Genomic DNA, 23,338 nt, shown 5'->3' on the forward strand with positions numbered 1-23,338 from the left:
ATGTAAAATTTGAAAAAACCTGGGAATTGCCTGGTTTATTTCATGTGTATATAAAGAATCAAGACCTGTACAACATCATAAGACTTGATAAAGAGAGTGGTAGCTCTTGATACGCAGTGTATATGTACCAATAAAGTCACCCTTTATTATTTTACCAACGGTGTCTGCGGTTTTCTATATAGTGCGCCCTAGTTAACCCAAATGTTTCCTCTCTGTTCGATCTCTCCAACAGTTTGAAGTTCTTTTCTCTATCTCTCGATCTAACTTTTTCTTTTTAGGTACACACACTTTTTTTATTGCACGGAATATCAAGTGGTGGTTTCTTTCAAATTTTTATAAAATTTTAAAAGACATACATAAGAAAAACGACATCAAGAAAAAATGCACATCCTTCCACAACTCGTAACAATATCTTGGGAACGACAGATCAAATTTGGAAGAACCCAGGCAGGGGAGGCATCACATAGGTTAATTAACAACTTACTGGAGTGCACATCAGAGCCTTCCAGGATACTACTATCAGGCTATGGGATAAGTAATACTAATCACTAGAGAATACAGCCCTGTGGGGGTGCAGCTATATACTAAGAAGAGAGCACAAGTAAAGCTACACTGAACCCCGTACACTTACTCCAGCGTTATCGTCGGGGAAAAAATAAGAAAAACACAGAAAGTCACCTTCTAACAGAGTCTACAGAATATAGTTGCGGAAGGAGAGCCATAGGAGCAGCCCAAAAGAAGGGGAAAGCCCTGGAAGAAGAGAGAGAGTGGAAAAGCAAGAATGAAAGAGAGAGGAGGGGGAAGCAAACAGCAAAGGGGGGCGGGGAAAGAATTGGAAGTGGTGGTTTCTTTAGTTAACATAATTTATTTATTTTTTATGCCTCACATGCTCCAGAATAACTAAATAAGTACAGTGGGATTAATCCATATATGGATCCACAGCAGAAATCCAAATTTCAACTGTGGATTTAATGGTGGATAAAAATAAAATTAAAAACCCAGCCGATTTCCTATGATAAAACATGTGAACATGACCTAATTGTTGTCATGCCTGTTGTAATATCAGGCCAACAAGGCAATGTTCACATCTACATCAAATTCCTTATTTGCAGATTGTTTTCTGTGGAAAAATATTTATTGCTTACCAGACAGACCCCATTATAAGTCAGTAGGGTCAATCTTGCACAGATGTGAGCATTAAAATAATTTCATACAAAGCAGCCTACGCTAAGTGGGAAATGTTTCCATTCCTATAGATTGCTAATTAAGCCATTTATGTTTAGTTCTTTTATGTTTTATGATTTTTTGGGAAGTTTTATGATTTTTTTTTCTTTACCATCCAGGTACATGGTTTACTACTCTCCTTTAGATCTGTTCTACAGATGCTTTTGTTTCCTACCTCTACGAATTATTGCTGCAGCAATGAAAGAAGTGACCAGAACTTGGAAGATTTTGGCTGGTGTCACACAAGCAGATAGTCGTTTTAAAGATGCTTTGCTTGTCATGGTTGCCAATGGCTGGGCAAAAGGTGATAACTTACAAAAGCATGTTTCGTATGTTTTACTTGGAACCAAACCAGAAAACTTGTTGGCAAAAAATACATGACTTTAACCTGTGGCTATCCAGCCTCTGTGAAACTTCCCAGCATGTCTTAAAAGTTATTTAAAGGAGAACTCCACCTAAAAATGAACATCCTCTATCCACAGGATGGGGAATAACTAACTGATTGTGATGCATCCTACTGCTGGGACCCCCTGCGATCTTCAGAATGGGACCCCGACTCTGTGAGGTGCATGTGTGGTCTACCGGTAGATTGCACGTGCTCGATTCATTTCTATGGGAGTGCTTATGATGCCCGAGTGCTGTACTCCGGTCTCTTTGGTGCTCCCATAGAAATTAATAGAGCATAGGCACATGCTCCTGACCAAGAGCTGGGTCCTGTTCCAGAGATCTCGGGGGTACCAGCAGTCTGAACCCCCAAGCCCAACACCCCACACCCACCACGATCAACTACTTATTCCCTATCCTGTGGATATATAATTACATTTTTGCTGGAGTTCTCCTTTAATGAGCACTGAGGTGTCTGTTTCCTCTGACATACCAGAGTTAAAAATACAATAGAGAAATCTTTTTTGCTTTCTTTACAAAGAAGAGATTTTTCGGTGGGTTATTAAAATCTGATGCAGAAATTTAGGTGCACTACTGTGGTAGATGTATACAATGACATTGGCTAATCCCTCAACACTGATGTTAAAATTGAGACATTCGCCAGTGTATCCTTATATTAAGGACACACCAGAGCCCGCACACCAACGCCAAGGTTTCTCAGATGGCACGGGACCTAACGCTAACCTACCTGTGCGTGAAAAGCAAAAACCAGGGGCCAGTGGGCAATTACAGCAGCACTAGGCCGACATGCAGCCTGCTCCCAGTTCCCTCCAGCGTGACTGAGCACACATATAATGGGAGGAGGGAGAGAGGCTACAAGCTCCACCCAAGTTGGCTGATATAGGTGCATGGCCTCACAGGTGCAACCCTAATGCTGCCTGGAAAATGTTCAAGGCGCATTAACATATGGAGTTTACACACCTCCACGTATAAATTTACAAACAACAACAAAAAACGTGGTCTCAAAAAGCTGGAGGTGCTCAACCCCAAATGCGGTTGTGCATTTATACTGGGGGAGCAGATCCTGCCCTTGTAGTCCGTTGCTAGGGGCGATCCCCAGCATAAAAATGCATACAATGGAGGATGCCTGCAGTGGACTACAAGTGCCACAATAGAATCCTACACCAGATAAACAGTGTGGATGTGTAACAATTAGAATAATACAATACAGAAATTTAGGTGCACTACTGTGGTAGATCTATACAGTGACATAGGCTAATCCCTCAACACTGATGTTAAAATTGAGACATTCGCCAGTGTATCCTTATATTAAGGACACACCAGAGCCCGCACACCAATGCCAAGGTTTCTTAGATGGCACGGGACCTAACGCTAACCTACCTGTGCATGCATTTTTATGCTGGGGATCGCCCCTAGCAACAGACTACAAGGGCAGGATCTGCTCCCCCAGTAGAAATGCACAACCGCATTTGGGGTTGAGCACCTCCAGCCTTTTGAGACCACGTTTTTTGTTGTTGTTTGAAAATGTATACGTGGAGGTGTGTAAACTCCATATGCTAATGCGCCTTGAACATTTTCCAGGCAGCATTAGGGTTGCACCTGTGAGGCCATGCACCTATATCAGCCAACTTGGGTGGGGCTTGTAGCCTCTCTCCCTCCTCCCATTGTATGTGTGCTCAGTCATACTGGAGGGAACTGGGAGCAGGCTGCATGTCGGCCTAGTGCTGCTGTAATTGCCCACTGGCCCCTGGTTTTTGCTTTTCACGCACAGGTAGGTTAGCGTTAGGTCCCGTGCCATCTGAGAAACCTTGGCGTTGGTGTGCGGGCTCTGGTGTGTCCTTAATATAAGGATACACTGGCGAATGTCTCAATTTTAACATCAGTGTTGAGGGATTAGCCAATGTCATTGTATAAATCTACCACAGTAGTGCACCTAAATTTCTGTATTGTGTTATTCTAATTGTTACACATCCACGCTGTTTATCTGGTGTAGGATTCTATTGTGGCACTTATAGTCCACTGCAGGCATCCTCCATTGTATGCATTTTTATGCTGGGGATCACCCCTAGCAACGGACTACAAGGGCAGGATCTGCTCCCCCAGTATAAATGCACAACCGCATTTGGGGTTGAGCACCTCCAGTCTTTTGAGACCACGTTTTTTGTTGTTGTTGTTAAAATCTGCAATCATTTTTTTTTAAGCCTTCATAAGAGTTCAAACATTAACTTGCAGTGATGATACCTACAATAGTTTGGCACCATAGAGCAAACTCTTCCTTCTGGCATAGAGCTACTTTGCCTATAATTTTTCCCAAAATTTGGTGTGGAAATTAAAATAAATGTAAAAAAAACCTACTCTACTGAAAATCTACTGAACACAATCTATTTGTCCCTCATGAAAATCCACTCGTCCTGGTACACAAAATAATTTCAACCAAAATCGTACGAAAATTTGGACTTTATTAGTTTTTGCACTTTTGTTTTCTCCTCCTTGCCCTATAACAGTTATTTTTCCATCTACAGACCTATATGAGGGTTTGTTTTTTACGGCACCAATTGTACCGTATTTATCGGAGTATACCACGCACCGGCCTATAACACGCACCCTCATTTTACCAAGGATATTTGGGTAAAAAAAAATTTTTACCCAAATATCCATGGTAAAATGAGGGTGCGTGTGTGTGCGCGTGTATACCCCGATACACCCCCAGGAAAGGCAGGGGGAGAGAGGCCATCGCTGCCCGCTTCTCTCCCCCTGCCTTTCCTGGGGTCTAGAGCCCTGCTGCTGGCCCTTCTCTCCCCCTGGCTATCGGCGCCGCTGCCCGTTCTGTCCCCCTGACTATCGGTGCCGGCGCCCCATTGCCGGCGCCGTTAGCCAGGGGGAGAAAAGCGGCGCCGACAGCCAGGGGGAGAGAAGGGGCAGCGGCACCCATTGCCGGCGCCGCTGCCCTGTTGCCTCCCCCCATCCCCAGTGGCATAATTACCTGTTGCCGGGGTCGGGTCCGCGCTGCTTCAGGCCTCTGGCGTGCGTCCCCTGCGTCGTTGCTATGCGCGGCGCACTGACATCAGTGCGCCGCGCCGTGCAGCGCATAGCAACGATGCAGGGGACGCACGCCGGAGGCCTGAAGCAGCGCGGACCAGACCCCGGCAACAGGTAATTATGCCACCGGGGATGGGGGGGAGGCAACGGGGCAGCGGCGTCGGCAATGGGTGCCGCTGCCCCTTCTCTCCCCCTGGCTGTCGGCGCCGCTTCTCTCCCCCTGGCTATCGGCGCCGGCAATGGGGCGCCGGCACCGATAGTCAGGGGGACAGAACGGGCAGCGGCGCCGATAGCCAGGGGGAGAGAAGGGCCGGCAGCAGGGCTCTAGACCCCAGGAAAGGCAGGGGGAGAGAAGCGGGCAGCGACGGCCTCTCTCCCCCTGCCTTTTCTGGGGGTGTATCGGCGTATAACACGCACATAGACTTTAGGCTAAAAAATTTTGCCTAAAAAGTGCGTGTTATACGCCGATAAATACAGTACTTTGTCATGACACCTTTCATTTTTCCATAACGTGCTCCAAAACAAAATAAAAATAATTTGTGAATGAAAAAGAAATATAAACTATTTAGCAAATTTGTGTTTTTTTTTCTTTTTTACGCCATTTACCTTGTGGTCTGACTTACATGTTATTTTGATACTTTCTGTCGGCCTGATTACACCAATACCAAATTTGTTGAGTTTCCTTCAGGTTTAACCAATTTAAAAAAATAAATAAATAAATTCTGACCCCTATAACATTTTTATTTTTTAGTATACTGGGCTGTATGAGGACTCATTTTTGTGCCATAATCTGCTGTTTGTATCTCTACTATTTTGATATTGATCAGACTTTTTGAAAGCTTTTTTTTACTTCATTTTATCTGGGATATTATGTTATAAAAAACACTTTTCTGTAGCTTGGTATTTTTTTACGCTAACACCATTGACCATACGGGATATATAATGTTTTATTAAGTATTTTAAGTATTTTAATAGTTCAGACAATTATGCACCTGCCAATACCAAATATGTTACATTTTTTTATGTATTACATATTTTTTATGTGGAAAGGGGGGGTGATGTGAATATTTAATATATCACTCAGTACCTAATCCTGACCATGTACATCTAATTTGTGTCTAGCACCTTTATTTATTTTTTTATTACACTTTTAATTTTGCTCACTAGACTGAATTTCTCTCAAAGGGAGGGGGCATGGCCTCACTGTGCAGGTCTCCACCCCCTCCCTCAGTATGCTGTCTGCTCACATCTCCCCTAGCATTAGCAAAGCTACAACTCCAAGCTTATCCTCACTGACAGTAGCGGGACACAAGCTGACAATGGGAGGATTTTTCCTCCAGCTGTGAGCCCTGCACTCATAGCTGTGTGTCCATGACATAGGTGATGATGCATGGACACAGCAGGACTAGTATGTGTTCATGCAGGCAGGGGGGGCAGTTGTTTGGCTTTTTCAGTATTAAATACTGAAAATGTTCTAATGAAAGCAATTGCAATACCTATTGGTTTTGCATGCTTTACAACATATCAAAAGATTTTGTATCTGACAGTGCCCATTTAAACTTTTTTTTTTTTATGCATTTTATAAGCTCCCTTAGGGGACTTTTTGGAGGAATCATTAGATTCCTCATACAGATCAATGCAGTTCTATTGAGCTCCATTGATTAGTGTGATCTGTGCTCATTTGGTTGAGCCTGCTCCAGGCAGGCTCAATCCTATACAGATCCATGGCAGCCATGGATGAAGAGGTAAGCCCTCTGGCTACCACCACAGTGGATCGCCCACAGTGGCGATCTAAAGCGTTAATGGCTGCCCACAGCGATTGCCGCATGCTGGCTATTAGTGGCAGCAAATCAGCTGGGGGCTGACTGATAAGGAGCGGACCCCATACACCCTTAGCGCTGGTGTTTTAAATTCAGAGCGGGTCTGGCCTTGCTTGCCATATGCAGGGCTGAATGTATGAAAAAATCACCTGCCCAGCACCTGGAACTGCATGTCCAGGGCGTTGGGCGATTGGTGCAGGTGTCCAGGGATGTGGATCTTAAGATTGAGCACCCCCAGCCCCTGTTTTAAAAGAGACTGCATTTTTTTTGTGCTATTTTCTTTTCATTTTGTCTTTTTGATTTCTATTTCTTTCTTGCTCTCTCTCATGCTCGTGTATGTTTTTTGGCAGACTTTGTGTAGCTAGCTGAAAAAATGCAAGAGTCTTCTTTACTTAGTGTCGCACAGAAACATAGAATGTGTCAGCACATTTGACCCATCTGCCCAGTACAGGGATCCCTCAACTTACAATGGCCTCAACGTATAATAGTTTCAACATACAAGGGTCTTTTCTGGACCATTGTAACTTGAAACCAGACTCAACATACAATGTTACGGTCAGTCCAGATCTTTGAAACGTGTCAATGGCTGAAAGAACAGACCAATCAGAATGGGCGTTTTACTGGTAAAACACCTGAAGTGCATGCACAGACTGGCTGTCTGGTAGCGCCCGCTAAAGTACAGAGAGGTATTACATTGTTCTGTACTACTCTTTACCTGTACCAAGGTAAGCTGCTTCTTTGGACACAAGGTGAGGGCGGCTCCATTTTCCTTTTTTAGGATACTGTGTGTACTGTACAGGACCTTGGAGAAGCGCCTGTCCTCTACATACAGTGATTTACAGCTCCCAGCAGATCTTTCCTACTTTTATATGTAAGTACTTACTTTATCCACAGTATATTAGTTATCAGGTTTATATAGAGTAATGGTCTCAACATACAATGGTTGTCCTGGAATAAATTGATATTGTACCTTAAGGGACCACTGTATTTTGAATACGATCAATAGGCCCTGGCCCTATCTTATATGAAGGATTAAAGGGTCACAAGTTACTAAACAATGGCCCTGAATTATTAATCTGTCTGAGACAGAAACTGGAGTGATTTTCTAAAGCAACCAATCACAGCTCATGTTTTATATCTTAAGGAGCTCTGGTAAAATGAAAGCTGAGCCATGATAGGTTGCTTGGGAAAATCCCTCCAGTTTCTGTCTCAGACAGATTGATAAATCAGGGCTAATGAGTTAGTGAAACTGAGCACAATCTACCCAGTATTGGTTTATGCAAGAGGTCTGCCCCTATTGCAACTGGACATACTATCTTTATGAGTGGGGGACAAAATACACAGCATAGAACAGAATCAGAAAAAGAAAAAGTGTGTTCATTGATTTATTCATTTACAATATATCTTTCTAAAGGTTAGAGTTTTCATTTTTATGAACCTTACTGCCAAAGCCAATGCGTGGACCTAAAATGAAATAAAATTCTGTCTGCCTGAAACCTTTAGATGGCACTTAGGAGCTTACTGAATATTGTGTTATTGAGTTCCGTGTGCAAAGATAAGCTCCTAACCATCCTCAAGGGGTTGGCAGAATTCTATCACTGAAATGTACAGAACAATATGTCTTTGCAGGAGATTTGGAGCCCTGCATCAGAATTGAGCTCAGTCTACTAGAATGTTGGCCCTGAAAACTGTTCATTACATTTCTCTTTATATGGATTTTTAATTAATAACACGCATGTACCACTATACAGGTTCATTTGTATGGTGCGGTTCTGAACATACCTCAGAGTTTAAAGTACATATTAAGTTTTATGTGATGTGCTTTTGAAAGTAACTAACTAATCTGTTTGGTTTCCAGCTGCTGGAGGTGGCCTGATCTCCAACTTTGAACAACTTGTGAGAGGTGTCTGGAAACCTGAAAGCAATGAGCTTCTTAAGATGTCATAGTATGTGACTCTGTTTTCACTTCCATTAAAATCTAAAACCACTGTGCCTAAATGTGTTCCACAGATAAATTTATAGTGTTACATTGCTGAAGTATACTGAATATTATCAAAATGTTCATTGTATTTATAGAGGTAATTTTGCAGGATTTTTACTTGTTTCTTAAAGAATACCTGTCAGATCCCACCCAAAAAAAATTCTCAGTACCTAATCCTGACCATGTACATGTAATTTGTATGCCTCTATCGCCTATATTTATTATAAAAATCTATCTTTTCTTTAGCTCAGTGTTAGAAATCCTCTCAGGAGAAGGGGGCGTGTCCTTCCCTTGTGGTGGTGGGAGGTGCATCTGCTCATGCAGCCCTGTCCTTGAGTCATGTAGTGTCCAGGACTCATGGACAAGCCTAATGCTGATGCAGAACTGTTCAGTGTCCCAGTAGATATGGGGACCCCTAGTGGTTCGATATTCAGGAGCGGTTTTCGTTATTAAATATTCAAAAAATGTTAAGTGACAGTGCCTATTTTATGTCAAATATTAATTTTACTAATTACAAAATATGAATTTCATGGTCACCTATATCGCACCATTGTCTCCATCTCAGTATTGTTATCCTATTGTAATCCATTAACCCCTTAAGGACCAAGCCCATTTTCACCTCTAAGGGGTACTCCGGGGCCAAGACATCTTATCCCCTATCCAATGGATAGGGAATAAGATGTCAGATCGCCGGGGTCCCGCTGCTGGGGACCCCCGGGATCTACCATGCAGCTCCCACCTTTAGCGGCTTCCGGAACCACTGGAGGTCCTCAGGCTGAGTCCATCTCAACCACGAGGACGGAGCATAGTGACGTCATGGCTCCGCCCCCGCGTGACGTCACGCTCCACCCCCTCAATGCAAGTCCCTCCCATAGGCTTGCATTGAGGGGGTGGAACATGATGTCCCACGGGGACGGAGCCTTGACGTCACTATGCTCCGTCCCCGTGATCTCCAGTAAGCAGCCCCGGAGCAAACACGCTCCGGGGACTTATTCTAACGGGGTGCGGCGTGGAAGATCACGGGGGTCCCCAGCAGCGGGACCCCCGCGATCAGGCATCTTATCGCTTTTCCTTTGGATAGGGGATAAGATGCGGGACCCCTGCGATCAGGCATCTTATCCCCTATCCTTTGGATAGCGGATAAGATGTCTTAGCGTCTGAGTACCCCTTTAATGACCAGAGCGTTTTTTTGCACATCTGACCACTGTCACTCTAAGCATTAATAACTTTGGAATGCTTTTACTTATCATTCTGATTCCGACAGTTTTTTCGTGACTCATTCTACTTTATGTTAGGGGTGAATTTTAGTCGATACTTGCATCATTTCTTGGTGAAAAATTCAAAAATGTGATGAAAAAATGTTACATTTAGCATTTTTCTAACTTTGAAGCTCTCTGCTTGTAAGGAAAATAGACATTCCAAATAAATTATATATTGATTCACATACATATACAATATGTCTACTTTATGTTTGCATCATCGTTTTTACTTTTGGAAGACATCAGAGGGCTTCAAAGTTCAGCAGCAATTTTCCAATTTTTCACAAACTTATCAGAATTTTTCAGGGAGCAGTTCAGATTTGAAGTGGATTTGAAGGGCCTTCATATTAGAAATCCCCCACAAATGACCCCATTATAAAAACTTCACCCCTCAAAGTATTCAAAATGACATTCAGTAAGTGTGTTAATCCTTTAGGTGTTTCACAGGAAAAACAGCAAAGTGAAGGAGGAAATTCAAAATTCATTTTTTACACTGTACACTGTTCTTGTACACCCAGTTTTTGAATTTTTACAAGGGGTAATAGGAGAAAAAGCCCCCCAAAATTTGTAACCCAATTTCTCTCAAGTAAGGAAATAGCTCATGTGTATGTCAAGTGTTTGGCGGGCGCAGTAGAGGGCTCAGCAGGGAAGGAGCAACAATGGGATTTTGGAGAGTGAATTTTGCTGAAATGGTTTTTGGGAGGCATGTCACATTTAGGAAGCCCCTATGGTGCCAGAACAGCAGAAAAATCCCCACATGGCATACCATTTTGGAAACTACACCCCTCAAGGCATGTAACAAGGGGTACAGTGAGCCTTAACACCCCACAGGTGTTTGACGACTTTTCGTTAAAGTTGAATGTGTAAATGAAAAAAAAAATTTTTATCACTTAAGTGCATTTTTCCCCCCCCCCAAATTTACCATTTTTCCAAAAGGTATTGGGAGAAAATGCCACCCAAAATGTGTAACCCCATCTCTTCTGAGTATGGAAATACCCCATGTTAGGACGTAAAATGCTCTGCGGGCGAACTACAATGCTCAGAAGAGGAGTCGTCACATTTTGGCTTTTGGAAAGAAAATGTTGTTGAAATGTTTTTTGGGGGGCATGTCTCCTTTAGGAAGCCCCTATGGTGCCAGAACAGCAAAAAAAAAAAAAAAAATGGCATAATATTTTGTAAACTACACCCCTCAAGGAACGTAATAAGGGGTACAGTGAGCCTTAACACCTCACAGGTGTTTGATGACTTTTTGTTAACGTTGACTGTGTAAATGAAGAAAAAAAATGTTTTCACTTAAATGCTGGTTTTCCCCAAATTTTACATTTTTACAAGGGTTAATAGGAGAAAATGTCCCCCAAAATTTGTAACCCCCTTTCTTCTGAGTATGGATATACCCCATGTGTGAACGTCAAGTGCTCTGCTGGCGCACTACAATGCTGAGAAGAGAAGGAGCACCATTGAGCTTTTGGTGAAAGAATTTGTTTGGCATGGAAGTCAGGGGCCATGTGTGTTTACAAAGCCCCCCGTGGTGTCAGTACAGTGGACCCCCCACATGTGAGCCAATTTTGGAAACTACACCCCTCACAGAATTTAATAAAGGGTGCAGTGAGTATGTACACCCCACTGGCGTTTGACAAATCTTTGGAACAGTGGGCTGTGCAAATGAGTAATTACATTTTCCATTTTCACGGACCACTGTTCCAAAAATCTGTCAGACACCTGTGGGGCGTAACTGCTCACTGTACCCCTTATTACATTACGTGAGGGGTGTAGTTTCCAAAATGGGGTCACGTGGGGGACGTCCATTGTTCTGGCACTATGGGGGCTTTGTAAACACACGTGGCTTTCAATTCCGGACAAATTTTCTCTTCAAAAGCCCAATGGCGCTCCTTCTCTTCTGAGCTTTGTAGTGCACCAGCAGAGCACTTTACATCCACATATTGGGTATTTATATGGGTTACAAATTTTGGGGGGCTTTTTTTTTCCCTCTTCTCCTTTGCGAAAATGAAAAATTTAGGGTAACACCAGCATTTTAGTGAAAAAAAAAAAGTGTCTAGGGTAGCCATTGGCACCCCTGCAATTTCTTCGCCGGTTGACGACAGGTTGCTGGTAAAGCTCAAGGCCTTCCTTTTGCTTCCCGTTCTTCCCTGGCTCTGTGATTGTTAAAGTCTGCCTTAGGCAAGAGCATGTAACATAGAATATTCACTCATGTGCGGGTGGCAGCAGCGGTATTTTTCTGTGTGGCAAATTTAAGTGTTGTTTTTTTGGGGGGTATTTTAATTAAGGGTTTAGTAATTAATATTATATTATTTGGTACCTGCCAGACACTCTAAAAGACTAATGTTGGGATTGTGCTATGTTTGAGGCATATTTCACAAAGGCAAAATATTGGTGATTTATTTGATACAAAGCAAAAAAGGTAGGGGGGCCTTGATGAACTCTGGTGATTCTATGCTTTTTGCCAGGGGTTGTAGATCTCCCCAAACTTACCATCTCCTCTTCTATGCTTTACACTGGGGAGCAAAGGAGACTTGAAAAAGTATATTTTATTGTTCATACAGGCTGTAACCTTAAAGGGAAAGATGCAGATTAACATAAATGTGACATACTGTTATTTTTTTTCTTTTTCTTCCTTATTTACAGCCCTGTCAAAATTAGTTTAGTGGGATCAATTTTGTTCACGCTGCAACGTAGCGAGCTACTGCCTATTGAAAGACATCACCTCATGTTCATTTACACCATGTTTCTTATTACCATAAAGGTAAGATAATACTGTTTGTTCTGATCTCTGAACACATATGTTTTTATGGGGGAAAAAATCCTGAGAATGTATCTACTGTACTATACACTATTGCAAGGAAATGGTGTTGCTTATAAAGCACTTAACACAAATGCCAGTGAAGAATACATTTTTTTTTTTTACTTTTCAACAATTTGTTCACATACTTGAGAAAACATACCACTTTTGGAGTCTTGGATTAACGCTAAAAGCTTGGATACAGGCTTTGCCTTCAAAGGGAATCTCCAGTAAAGCACAGATTTCATTAAAGGGGTACTCCGGCCCTAAGATGTCTGATCGCGGGGTTCCCGCCGCTCGGGACCCTTGGTATCTCGCATGCAGCACCCATCTCTGGGAGCTGCACGCAGCGCTGCAGCCTCGGAGTCTGCCGGGTCATGACTTGAGATGGGTGCTGCATGCGAGTTTATGGGGGTCCCCAGCGGCGGGACCCCTGCGATCAGATACCTTATCCCCTATCCTTTGGATAGGGGATAAAATGTCTTGGGGCCGGAGTACCCCTTTAACATACTGAGTGCAACAATCAGAATTTACTCTACAGAAGTTTTGCTTATTCACAGTTAGGCATCCATAGTTCTTTTTTTGTTTTATGTAAAAGGAATGGTGCTAATTCTAGGCACCACTTGGGTGTAGATATGCAATAATAACAATTTATATAATTTAGTTTCACTATCCACATTAAATTACTTGTTAAACTAATTCTACGCATTATTGTGGACATTAAAATACCAGAGTTTTTGTATTTATGTAATCGATTTCTTAACAAATAAAACACTTTTGGTGCACAATTATGTTTGTTGCATTTTTTTGCAACCATTTTGTTTTTCATTTTGATTTATATTGTTTTACACTCCATTAAGACATTAAAGGGGTACTCCTCCCCTAGACATCTTATCCCCTATCAAAGGATAGGGGATAAGATGTCTGATTGCAGTGGTCCCTCTGCTGGGGACCCCCGTGATCTCTCCTGCAGCCCCCCCAAGTCATCAGCTCTCCGGAGCTCGGTTTGCTTCGTGGATGATGATTCTCGATACAGGGACTTGGTGGTTCATGACGTCATGGCTTCGCCTTTCATGATTGTCACACCCCGCCCCCTTAATGCAAGTCTATGGGAGGGGGCGTGACTGTTGCCACACCCCTCCCATAGACTTACATTAAGGGGGTGGGGCATGACATCATGAGGGGGCGGAGTCATGACGTCACAAACCGCCGACCCCTGTTATCCATGGAGCAAACTTGGCTCCAGAGAGCTGATGACTCGGGGGGGCTGCAGGAGAGATCGCGGGGGTCCTCAGCAGCGGGACCAGCGCGATCAGACATCTTATCCCCTATCCTTGGATAGGGGATAAGATGTCTAGGGGCAGAGTACCCCTTTAATACTTAAACCTTTCTTTTGAGTTTATAACCTATTAGCATACTGTGTGTGTGAACACTGTGTTCCTATGAAGTTTATTCAGGGGAAGGCAAAAAATTTTATATTCTAATTGCTATATTTGGAGTTGGGAAGGATTTCCTTCCCCTGGGATTAGGCCATTGGCATCAGCCTCACGAGTTTTTTTTGCCTTCCTCTGGGTCAACTCAGTAGGGACACAATAGGGACATAGGTTGAACTTGATGAACCATGTAACTATGTAAAATTTGTGTGTTTTAACTAGAGGCTATCTGTAGTCATCTGAACTAACTTTATGGGGTTCCTAGTACATAATTGGGTCACAGTCCAGTGACCTAAGCAAAAGAGATGCCTTATGTGATCATGCTATGGTTACTATTGACCTTGGTGATCAGTGCTTTACGCAGATAAGATTGGAGGTTCCTGCCTATAGCAGAAGCATATTTGTCATTAGAGAGTCGAATACCTATGTAAGGTGTATTGCTGGTCAGTAAGAGGTCAGTAGGTCTTTATTGTAGTAATTATAGGAACACATTAAACTTTATATAAAGATAAGACATTGTAAAAATGTAACACAATGCTGGTCTTTATTGACAGTGACTAAGTTTTCATCCAGAAGTGATATAATTAAACATCTGCAGATCTGAGGTGTGATCATTGTGAACACACAGTAAATCAATTATTGCAGTCATTGATACTTCCCCCAACTATATAATATTATGTGAGATTTAAAAAAAATGTTTTGTTGTTTTGCCTTCTGCAGATAAAAAGATATAAAAAGGTTTCTTTCTAGCTAGCATCATGAAAGTGACTGCACAGGCAATGCCATTGTATGTGTCTACTGACATACAACATTGTGCATGCTTTTGACACAATGTTAAAGGCTATTCCCTTCTCTAATATCATGTTGCAAATTCACCTATTCAACTTGCCTCTTTTTTATGTTGTGCACTCCCTCATCTTCCCTGGGTCACTGACCACTGCTCCACTCTGAAAGCTGTGCCAGGGCTGATGATGACAGCACTTTCTTTGCACAGCATGAGAGGGCTGTGATCGCAGGGGCCTACTTCATGTGTGCTGGCACCTCTGCCTGACCACCTTTGGGGTCAGTAAATCTTAGCACTGCTGGCCTGACCACTTCTCCTTTCAAATGTGGACACCGGAATCCCATTATTGTGATCGGTTTGAGTCCCAGTGGTGGGGCCCCAAGCAATCTACAGTGTTGGTGGGAAAACCTCTAAATTGTCTGGTTTAGAAAACCTGCTTTCAATCCTGACTGTCTTGCTTAAAAAGTTGTTTAAAGAGTACCTGTCTCTAAATAAACGTTTCTAAACTAACTCAGGCTATGTTCCCTAAGTACTACTAACACTCCTCCCACTCTTAGAAAAAATTTCAGAGCTTTTAAAAGCTCTGTATCATACCTTTCTTCTTGCTCACAGAAGAAAGCCCAGCAGAAGTGGGTGTTTCCCAGCAGGCATGACATCACTGAAGCCTGCTAGGGGACCACTTCAGCCCTCAGATTGTTGCAGCGCTGTGATGAATAGAACACCTCAAGCTCTATGCAGCAGCTTTCAGTCTGTGCATCTTTCAGTGAGGCTCTGTTCAGCTTTTAGTCTGTGCAGCTGTCAGTGAGGCTCTTGGCAGCTTTCAGTCTGTACAATCAAGCTCAGTGCAGAGAAACACTTCCTGAGTTTGGCCTCCTGCCATTACAAGCAGGAGACCAAAATCTGAGATTTTGACCAGACTGAATGTATCCTGACCAAGAAGAAGGGAGACCAGAAGTATAAAGCAGAAAAACTAACCTAAAACCTGTTTTTTTTTTTTTATGGAAGCCAATTGCAAAAGTTATTTATTTAGCATAAGGAATAAAATATAAAAAATCATGCTTAAAGGGGTACTCCCGTGGAAAATTGTATTTATTTATTTTTTAAATCAACTGGTGCCAGAAAGTCAAACAGATTTGTAAATTACTTCTATTAAAAAAATTGTAATCCTTCCAGTACTTATTAGCTGCTTAACACTACAGAGGAAATTGTTTTCTATTTGAAATATGGTGCTCTCTGCTGACATCTCTGTCCATTTTAGGAACTGTCCAGAGCAGCATATGTTTTCTATGGGGATTTTCTCCTACTCTAGACAGTTCTTAAAATGGACAGAGATGTCAGCAGAGAGCACTGTGGTAATGTCAGCAGAGAGCACTGTGGTAATGTCAGCAGAGAGCTCTGTTCCAAAAAGAAAATCATTTCCTCTGTAGTATACAGACCCTAAAAAGTACTGGAAGGATTAAGATTTTTTAATAGAAGTAATTTACAAATCTGTTTAACTTTCTGGCACCAGTTGATTTAAAAAAAAATGTAAAAAAAAAAGTTTTTCCACGGGGGACCCCTTTAATGACTGAGCCCATTTAAATTCAGAATGTCCTAGACGGCCTTGATCACATTCCATTTTTTTTTTTTTTTTTCTCTAGGTAAGAATGATGCTGACACGGTGCTCTGCCTCTCCATTTCAGCCAGCAGAACAAGTACTAGGTCGTTTGCTGTTTGGATTGCAACAAGCTCCTAAAGTAGATACAGAAAAAGTTAAAGCAAATCTCAAAGATGAGCCCAAGGAGAAAGAAAATCCTACTAAAGAAGAAACTGGAGCAAGCAGCCCAGAGCCCAGTGAATCTACAAGAAAGAGAAATACTAAAAAGAGTGAATGAACCCATGATATTAACTGGTTTAGTGCTTTCACTGCCACAGTTATTACCTAAACTGACTTGTCCTTGAAATAGTCAATAGCCATTACAGGGTTATTAATCTTATTTACAAAGCATATCTACAGTGCTTTTCTACAGTCTTGAACAGAATTAGGTTTACTTTTAGTTTGAAATTATTGTAATTTGCGGTGTTGGGCGTTCAGGCCTTGATGTCAATGCAGAACAATTTAGTTTTACAGATTACATCTTCAAATATATAGCAATAGCTTATGATGAAAGTCTAAACAAAAACAAAAAAATCCTCATTCTGTCTCAGAGAGCTGGTGCTGCAGCACAGTGCTTCTACAACTAGTGGCGGCAGTGGGGAGGGAGTTTGGGGGCGGGGTCTTTGGTGGAATTGAGTACTTTTTTTTTTTTTTTTCCCTCCTAGGTTATGCACAATTATAGAGAATTTACTTACCCCTTTAATGGAGCCATGATAGACAAGGAGAAAAGATAAATTGGCTAGTTTCACAAATGGCAGCTTTTTTGGAAATGAACTGCAGCTTTTGAGCCAAAGACAGAAGTGGGTCCAGTAGGAAGGAGAAGTAGAAGTCCATTTAAATTTCTCCTTCATTTTAAATCAACTTCTAGCTTTGGTTCAAAAACTTTCTTTAAACTAATGATCTGTTTTAAATGGGTTCCAATATTTTTTTTTTAAATACTTGTGTTGGGGTCTGTTAGGTTTCCAGCCATCTTGAATATTGAATTTTGCGGTCAGGTACACCAGAACCCAAACTGAATGGAACACAATGGCAGTCTGAACAGAGTCGAACTACAAATATCAATAGCAAATGAAAGATAAGGGTCTGACACCGCTATTTTTGTTTATGGAGAAAGTCCTCCCATATATGTGGCATGTAGCAAAATACCTGTACGTGTGATAAATCCAAGCTAAGGAGGTGCTCTTATCTAGAAAAAAAGTATATTGACAATAGCATGTCATGTAAAAGGTAGATGGATAATGCACTCACCGCAGACTCTGTAGAAAATTTCAGACTTTATTCGGCATGTGTACGATACAGGTACACGGGGGAGCTGGAGGTGGAACAGGTGAAGTTTGGGGCGTTAAAAAGGGCGGCAACTTGTTTCACTCACTACGGTGCTTCGTCTGGCCCGTACTAGTACCAGAAATTTTCTACAGAGCCTGCGGTGAGTGCAATATCAATCTTCCTTATACATGACGTGCTAGAGCCTAACTACAATTTAACACAAGGACCACTTCTGCCACTGAATTAGGCTCACAAGAGTCTGGATTATATAAGGGGCACTCTTTAAGTTTTCCCTCTTGATGGCTGCCTGGAGCCGACATTAAGGAAAACAATGAGTCACTAATTTTATTCCCTGATAGCAAAACTACTCTAAAAGATCAGTGTGTGTGAAATAGTGATTATTTATACATGAAGTTGTTTTGTTATCTAGGAAAAAAGATTAATTAGTAAGCCACCTATTCCCCCTTATATATTCTACAGGAACGGTTAAAGGGTTACTCCACTGGAAGAAAACATTTTTGAATCAGCTAATGCCAGAAAGTTAAACAGATTTGTAAATTAATTCTATTTAAAAAATCTTAACCCTTCCAGTACTTATCAGCTGCTGTATTTTCCAGAGGAAGATCTGTTCTTTTTGAATTTCCTTTCCTTTCTGCCGACACCTCTGTCCATGTCAGGAACTGTCCAGAGTAAGAGCAAATCCCCATAGCAAACCTATGCTTCTCAGGACAGTTCCTAAAATGAACAGAGGTGTCAGAAGAGCACTGTGGTCAGACAGAAAGGACATTCAAAAAGAAAAGAACTTCCTTTGGAAAATTCAGCAGCTGATAAGTACTTGAAGGGTTAAGATTTTTAAATACAAATCTGTTTAACTTTCTGGCATCAGTTGATTTAGATGGTCCTATTAGATGTCCGATGTTCATTGTAAACAAGCTGTTCTCTTAGATCTCTTTTACAAGGATCAAGCATCCTGCACGGAGGGCCACACAAGTAATCGCTAAAACGTTTGTGCAGCTCTTTGCTGCCATCATTTGTCGGCCACACATCCCTTATCACTTGGGGATGTGTGGCTGATTAAGCAGGGCAAGATTTATGATCAGCCAGCAGAGGAGAGCTGACCCATTTATACATGGCGATGTGGGCCTGTTTGGCTGATAATTACCCCATGAATAGGGCCCTATTAGTAGAAATTTTTGGCTTTGTTCAGATTAGTTGCCTTGGATACTTTATCTAATTCACTTTTACAATTCAGGCATGAGACCTGGTGCGATCGACAACCTTTGACATGTCTGATCAATGTTTCGAAATTTGTCGGTAACTCTTTAATAGATATTAACATATTATCATACAGCACATAATTACGTATATTTCTGTGACTGAATATTGCGTTGTATATTTAAATGGGGATGAATTTGCTTGGATTTGTGCAAGTCCCATTCAGTTAAATGGAAAAGACCCAGAAATGTTTGCCACAAATCTGCAATGTGTGAATATACCTTTTAGGCCGGGTTAACACTGCAGAATCTCCAGACGGAATTTCTGCCATAGATCCCGCAGATTGCACTGCCATCCCTGTATACAGAAATGTATTTCTAAGCGGATCTTTCAGCTCCGTTCGGAGATTCCGCAATGTAAACTCGGCCCTATTGTTTCCCATGTGAGAATCACTGCTTGTTTTATGATAGCTTCAATTCTTTGCTGTGGTGTGGGTTTTATACAGCTAGTTAGTATGATATTTGATCACCTTTACAAGCAATAATTTATCTGTGTAATTGTATAAAGTATGGAGAATTCTTAAATTTTTTTCCTCAAAATAATTTATAAAAATAGGTTTATAAGTATTTGTCTGTGATGTTATTTAAGCACTTGATTTTTATATGATAGCACAATTCTGAATAATCTAAATAGACTTTTATACTGAGTGAAGATATCAATATTTTCACCATGTTGTAAGCTGTTTGCACTGTAGAATTTTCCTACTGTGACATTTCTCATTGCATTGTTAAAAAAAAAAATTGATTGCCATAATAAACATTATACTTTTCACAAACCTTTTAGGAATTATGTAGTGATAAAATATGTAATACTGTTTTATCTGTAGACTACTATGATTTTAAAAAAGGTAAAAGATTTTAAATATTTAAACGGAAAGTTCATATGTTCTATTTACCATTGACTAACACTATTGTTTAGCATCTTGGGCACTGCTGCCTCTATCCTTTCCAAAGCACATAGCCTAGCGTTAAAGGGGTACTCCGGTGGAAAACAGTTTTATTTTTATTTTAAATCAATTGGTGCCATAAAGTTAAACAGATTTGCAAATTTGCCATGACTAAGGGTCCTTGACCCGAAATGCGTTGGCGTGAGGCGACCCATCTTCAGCTGGTAACTGTACGTGATATTGCCTGATGTACTCCCCTACCTGCCTTTCTATGGAACTTTTAATGAGATATCAATAAACTCTGGATTTTATGTGCCGGCTACATTCGTGTATTGTGCTGCTTGTCTTGAGGATTGCCGTACACTGGGGGCTCAGGTGAGCTGATTAACTCCTTTTCTACTAGATTTGCAAATTACTTCTATTTAAAAATCTTAATCCTTCCAGTGCTTATCATTTGCTGTATAGTACAGAGCATGTTCTTTTTCTTTTTTAATTTCCTTTGTTTGTCAGGAACTTTCCAGAGCAGGAGAGGTTTGCTATGGGGATTTGCTCTTGCTCTGGACAGTTCCTGACATGGACAGAGGTGCTAGCAGAGAGCACTGTGGTCAGCCAGAAAAGGAATTCAAAAAGAAAAGAACTTCCTCTGGATCTTACAGCAGCTGATAAGTACTAGAAGCATTAAGATTTTTAATAGACGTCATTAACAAATCTATTTAACTTTCTAAAGCCATTTGATAAAAAAAAATTGTTTTCCACCAGAGTACCGCTTTAATAAGGACCAGGGACAAATGTTGGTCCTAAGGTCACACAGGTAAAGAACCACTGTCTTACAACAGTAGCAGTGTTTTCCAAGTCCTCAAGTACCCCGAGCGGTCATGGTTTGAGAATAATTCCATTCAAAGAACACTTGTGGTGATCACAACTACTGAGGAAAGGGTCAAACTATTTACTAAGTACCCTGAACCGCATCTACTTTTAGTGCAGGAGACTCACTACTGCTATTTGGTGTTCCCAACATTGCAAGACATTGGTCCGTGCCTGTTCCTATTCTATCTGTCAGCATTCACCTGTCCAGCCTACCGAATCTCTGTTGCTGACATCAGATGCCATCCACACAAGGTCCTTGCATCTGCAGGCTTGTAAACATCCATCCCAGACATCGTGCAGCATACACCGGGTCCGGAGCAGTTCGGACCAGCCGCAGGAGTGCCCGCCAGTGCTTTACTGACAGCCTGCGCTAACCTCGGCTCAGCAAGTGCTTACCGGCACCTACAGCTCAGCATAACAGATCGCTACACAGACGGGTTAAACTCCCAGTGAGGCTGGTAACTATACTCCTACTATTACAGATGAAAAAGACTATATACTACATTCCAATATAGGATGTACCACAATAATATATAAAGTTATAGGATTGCTTGGCACACTACCAACATATTCTGGATTATCAAATGCCGGATTATGCAATATATGCTTAGTGTGTTTATTGTTAATTTTATGTAAACCATTTTTGAGTGTTCCCCCTGCAAGGGCCCTGTGAGAGGATACCAAATTCATATATTTTATGGCATTTTGTAGAAACAAAAGGAAAATGGGGGGGGGGCGGCACTTACGAGTCAGAGTCTTCTTGGAAGGTGCAGACTTTCTTTTTATTCAGGTGCATAGAAAATCCTAAAAGCAGGACGCCAGGGTCCGCAGCAAGGTGCGGACCCTAGCGTCCTGTTTTTAGGATTTTCTATGCACCCGAATAAAAAGACAAAGTCTGCACCTTCCAGAAGACTCTGACTCGTAAGTGCCCCCCCCCCCCTGTTTTCCTTTTGTTTCCACAAAATGCCATGTTTTGAAGTCTTATGGGGTTGAGCACTACGTCGAGGATCACAGGTGTGCGTGACAAGGGAAGCCGATGGCATATGTTTAAGGGAAGAGTGGAACGCCTGGGTACTTATCCAACAGTGCCGATCGCTGTTTCTTTATCTACTTTTGTGAACTGTGTTCATATATTTTATATTTCACATTTTAATAAAAAAAACTTTATATATGTCATTGAAGCACGGTCTTTGAATTAATTTAATTTTGTCATGTACCACTAAATACTGTAACTGTCCTTGAGGTTTGGGTCACTTTGTGCATTTATTAGTAGCTATTAATTGAACACCTAGGGTATAGGTGTGTACCCAAAATAAACTCAGTAATTAATTGTGAGCTGCACCATCCATTCATTAGTTGTACACTTGTGGTGATGCCTGATGTACTAGCAACAATTATATCCCCTGTGAAAGGCATAGTAAATCCTGAAAACATGACCTTTTGAGGCGTACTTGAGAATGGAGCTTGGGATACACTACCTTAGAGGGTGCATCACCCTTGCTAGAATGAAGTTTTAACAAAACAAGTTTCTTTCCTAAACAGAGTTTCGAGGGAACACTAATCCTAAATACTTCCTGACAGTTATAAAACGGACTTCAACTAAGCAGTCACTGTTTAGCAGTTTTACTGATACTTTAGGGCAGTTTTGTTATACCTAAGAAGGGTAGGGTCACACACAGCGCATCTGCAGTGTATTTGACGCTGTGGATGCTCTGCCAGCAGTCGCAGAGCGAGTCACTCTGACTGCCGGAAGCACATCTGCAGCGTCAAATACACTGTGCGTGACTTTACCCGATTTGTTCACACGTATGGCAATTTAGAGAGAATAGTTTTTGAAGAAAAAAAATAAATAACTATTACGAGAAGACATAACTTACTTATACAGTGGTCCCCCCCCCCCAACCTACAATGTTTGTCCTGGAACAAATTAATATTGTATGTTGAAATCATTGTATTTTGAGACCATCAGGGAGATTTATCAAAACCTGTGTAGAGCAAAAGTTGACCAGTTGCCCAAAGCAACCAATCAGATCACTTCTTTTATTTTTAAAGGCCTCTAAGAAGTAAAAAAGAAGCAATCTCATTGGTTGCTTCGGGCAACTCGTCACCTTTTTCTCTAAACAGGTTTTGATAAATCTCCCACCATAACTCTGGTAATTGATTATGAAGCCCTCCAAATGTCTACCCAAAATATGTAAAAAAATAAATAAATATTGTAACCTGAGGTTATACAGTGTAAGGGATCACTGTATATATTACAAATATTTGACACCACGTTTGACCAGCCCCTATAGCCTACATTACTACCCCTCTGCCATATACATATACAGTACCTTGCAAAAGTATTCACCCCTTTTGGACTTTTCTACATTTTGTCATTTAGTCTAACTAGAAATGTACATTTATTTCATTGTGATTTTATGCAATGAACTAGCACAGAATAGTTTCATTTTGGAAGTGGAGGGAAATTTTATATAGATTTGGAAATGTGAACAGTGTTGAGTGCATATGAATTTACCCCCCCCCCTTCACTGTGAAACTTAAGATCTGTTTTCACCAATTGCCTTCACAAGTCAAATAATTAGTAAATAGGGTTCACCTGTCTGCAGTCTAATTTCAGAACAAATATCCCTGTTCTGTAAAGGCCTTAAAGTTTGTTACAGAGC

The 23,338-nt window shown here is 41.4% G+C and overlaps 1 protein-coding gene across 1 annotated transcript in view; it reads left to right on the plus strand.

The window, feature by feature from the left end:
* Positions 1-21,394, plus strand: part of TMEM38B (transmembrane protein 38B) — an 81,722-nt gene extending 60,328 nt beyond the window's left edge. Inside the window, exons 3-6 of the mRNA XM_056520311.1 lie at positions 1,344-1,528; positions 8,347-8,434; positions 12,372-12,489; positions 16,383-21,394. Coding sequence (XP_056376286.1) covers positions 1,344-1,528; positions 8,347-8,434; positions 12,372-12,489; positions 16,383-16,616 — 625 coding nt within the window. The 3' untranslated portion in view covers positions 16,617-21,394. The remainder of the gene's footprint in view (positions 1-1,343; positions 1,529-8,346; positions 8,435-12,371; positions 12,490-16,382) is intronic.
* Positions 21,395-23,338: the final 1,944 nt, after the last annotated feature.

The sequence above is a fragment of the Hyla sarda genome, chromosome 1, assembly GCF_029499605.1.
Source record: "Hyla sarda isolate aHylSar1 chromosome 1, aHylSar1.hap1, whole genome shotgun sequence".
Taxonomy (NCBI): Eukaryota; Metazoa; Chordata; class Amphibia; order Anura; family Hylidae; genus Hyla; species Hyla sarda.